This window comes from Halyomorpha halys, unplaced genomic scaffold, assembly GCF_000696795.3.
Source record: "Halyomorpha halys isolate HHAL.00 unplaced genomic scaffold, Hhal_1.1 Scaffold20.1, whole genome shotgun sequence".
Taxonomy (NCBI): domain Eukaryota; kingdom Metazoa; phylum Arthropoda; class Insecta; order Hemiptera; family Pentatomidae; genus Halyomorpha; species Halyomorpha halys.
The window spans coordinates 24,356-27,763 of record NW_027110474.1 but is presented as its reverse complement, the minus strand read 5'-3'; the positions used below and the strand labels follow the sequence as shown (position 1 = coordinate 27,763).

The 3,408-nt window shown below is 29.3% G+C and overlaps 1 protein-coding gene across 1 annotated transcript in view; it reads left to right on the top strand.

Moving 5' to 3' along the window:
• The first annotated feature begins 224 nt into the window (after positions 1-224).
• Positions 225-3,408, top strand: part of CTPsyn (CTP synthase) — an 11,752-nt gene continuing 8,568 nt past the window's right edge. Inside the window, exons 1-8 of the mRNA XM_014422124.2 lie at positions 225-487; positions 569-739; positions 1,669-1,754; positions 2,323-2,454; positions 2,546-2,710; positions 2,820-2,974; positions 3,055-3,187; positions 3,260-3,348. Coding sequence (XP_014277610.1) covers positions 322-487; positions 569-739; positions 1,669-1,754; positions 2,323-2,454; positions 2,546-2,710; positions 2,820-2,974; positions 3,055-3,187; positions 3,260-3,348 — 1,097 coding nt within the window. The 5' untranslated portion in view covers positions 225-321. The remainder of the gene's footprint in view (positions 488-568; positions 740-1,668; positions 1,755-2,322; positions 2,455-2,545; positions 2,711-2,819; positions 2,975-3,054; positions 3,188-3,259; positions 3,349-3,408) is intronic.

Sequence of the window (3,408 nt, the reverse complement as noted above, 5' to 3'; positions counted from 1 at the left end):
TCGGTCATTCATAAAATAATTATCAGTGGTAAATTTATAAATCTTTATGTTGCACCAGGTTTCCAGTTTTATTTTAATTACTATTTTATTTTTTTACCACCACCCTCCTTCCTATAAATAATAATAAATTGGTAAGTCGCCATTATCGATACCTCCTACGATTTATAAACGATACGAATATCGATATATTTGTAGGAGCTATTACTCCCGCCACTTGCTGGCATTACCTCTCCTGTTCTGAGAGGATCAACACATCGTAGATCCCGTGTGTTGGTTGAATCTTACACGTGGTGTCAATTAAAGGTCATTTTAAAATTTAAAATGAAGTATATTTTAGTTACAGGGGGTGTAATTAGTGGTGTGGGTAAAGGTGTAATTGCGAGTTCATTTGGGACTCTATTAAAATCTTGTGGCATAAACGTTACAAGTATTAAAATCGACCCATACATAAATATTGATGCTGGAACCTTTTCTCCATATGAGCATGGTATGTTTTTGTTGTTAGCTGGTTTTACTTTTTGTTAATTATTTTCATTTAAACAATGTACTTCAATGGTTGCTTGTTTAGGTGAAACTTATGTACTGGATGATGGTGGAGAAGTTGATTTAGATTTAGGGAATTATGAAAGGTTCCTTGATGTTACATTACATCGAGACAACAACATAACAACTGGTAAAATCTACCAAGATGTTATTTCAAAGGAAAGAAAAGGCTTTTATCTAGGAAAAACTGTGCAAGGTAATTTTCTTTTAGTAAAGAGGACTGATTTGTTTGCTACTATACTATACATGATTTGTTTAAATGTACTATTGATTTTCCTAGTGGGGTCTATTTATTTCAATTATGTTTTGTTATGATTATTTATATGTAATTATTCTGTTGCATTACAAAGAAGGGCCACCATCTGCTATACAGTTTTGCTGCTGTTAAATAATACTGTAGGCAGGCTCCTTTGTTATTTCATTTTTATGATAAATTATATTGATTAAGTAATTATGAAAGTCTTCATTTTAGTATCAAGAGTTTTGCCCTTTTATCATAAAAAACATTTTTGTTGAGAACAGAATTACTTAATAGTGATAGTGTATTTTAATATTCTTGGGTAAAGTACTTTAGCTATTTTTTTGAGTTAAGCTTGAACTATTTTTTATTTAAAACATCTTAAAACTTTTAACTAAAAAAAATAAATAAGTTTCTGTGGTGTTATTTAAACCGCCTAGTTCATCCTAATACAAAATGGGTACATCTTTTTATTATATCTTTTTGGGTACATCTACACAAATGGGTAAATCTGAACATTTAGAAAATTAATAAATATCAGTCTATAACTCTAATTTCAGTATAAACATACATAAAATAAAAATTGTCTGCAATCATAAATTAAAGAAGTAATTGGATGTGTAGTACATATCTATGCATAATATAACTTATTTGAATATTATGTAATTGTGTTTGTTTAATATCAGGTAGTTTTAGGTAAACTATGTTCTGAGAACACGGTTAAAATGCCAAATTAGTCCAATAAATGTCATATATCTGTGGATAATGCATAGTTTCTTGTAGTTGCTAAAATTATTATACAAATTAAGATGTACTACTTCTAACTTGCTAAAATTATTATATGAATTAAGCTGTACTACAACTAACTTGAACCTTCGTTATTTTAGTGGTACCTCATGTAACTGACAGAATACAGGAATGGGTCGAAGAAGTTGCATTTAGGTCTGTCTCACAAGATGGAAAATCACCAGAAGTAAGGCTTTATTGAATTAACAATCATTAGTATCTATTCTGTTTTGGCTAAATCACTTTATTTTGATTTATAAAAAGATATCTTGAATTGATTATAATATTTTATAACTTTTTATTGAAGGTAAATAGTTTTAATGGGGTTAATGCTCACAAAGCTCTCTGGAAAATGAACAAATTGGTATATTTAACATCGTTTTGCTGCAATTTGTAGTTGTTAAATAAAATTCTTTTTGCAAACAATTATTCTATTTATTATTTTATTCTATTTCAACTTTACATACAATATCACAATCAACTGCCAACCGATTATAGCTTCCTGATGTTTTGGCATTATGAAAGACAATTGATAGGTTATTACAGCCTTAAATCGTTGAGTTTTAAATTAAAAGGCTTGTAAATTCTTAAAGATAGTTTTTAAATAGGGATTAGTAATAGCAAGAAAGTGTATTCAGAAATTTCACTTTTTTAGACTAGGATTCAGGCAGTCTGTGTCGACTGTTGATTGTGACATTTTGTATATTGCAAGTCAGGAGTTTATATTCATAATGCTTAACTTTTATTTGATCTAGGTTTGTATCATTGAACTTGGAGGTACTATTGGTGATATTGAAGGGATGCCATTTGTTGAAGCATTTCGCCAGTTTCAGTTTCGAGTGAATTTAGAAAATTTCTGTGTTGCTCATGTATCATTAGTTCCACAAGTAAGATTAATATTATTTATCGTATTTTTGTTCTTGCAGTTTTGAAAATTATTTATATATCTCTTTATTTATTTTTTTATGTTTTGATTAGCCAAAAGCAACAGGAGAACCTAAAACCAAACCAACTCAAGCCAGTGTGAGAGAATTGCGTGGCCTGGGTTTGTCACCTGACCTTGTGGTTTGCAGAAGTGAGTGTCCTATCACGGAAGTTGTTAAGAAAAAGATATCCATGTTCTGTCATGTCCCACCAGAACAAGTAAGTGATTTTATAAATGTAATGGCTGCTAATATTATTTCATTGATATAAAATGTTATAACATACTCTTGAGTGTGATTGATTATTTTTTTTTTTGTTTTAATATTAGGTACTCTGTATTCATGATGTTACATCAATATATCGTGTTCCATTGCTTATGGATAAGCAAGGTATATTAGAATTTTTTATTAAGAGGTTAAAATTGAACATTCCTTTCCCCAGACCTAGGAAATATATGCATAAATGGAAAAGTTTAGCAGATAGGTAATATAGTTATAATAATTTTGTTATTAATTTATTAAAAATTATCATTCCACAGAAATACAGATCATCGTTTGTTATAGGGTTGACTCGTTAAGAAAAGAAATTAACATTGCTTTGGTAGGAAAATATACAACTCTTGAAGATGCCTATGCCTCAGTTTCAAAGGCATTACAACACGCGGCTGTGGCAGTTGGTTACCGAGTTAACATTACCGTAAATATTTTTGTTTATTTTTTGTTTTAAAAAGAATTAAAAGTTATTTTAAAAATATATTTTCCTTTTTAGTACATTGAATCTGTTGACCTGGAGAAATCTAGTCAAGCAGCAAATTCTGTTTCATATCATGAAGCTTGGCAGAAATTGTGTAAAAGCGAGTAAGTATTTCTCATTTTGTTTATTATTGATAGTTTTTATATATAATTGTGAATGTTGTA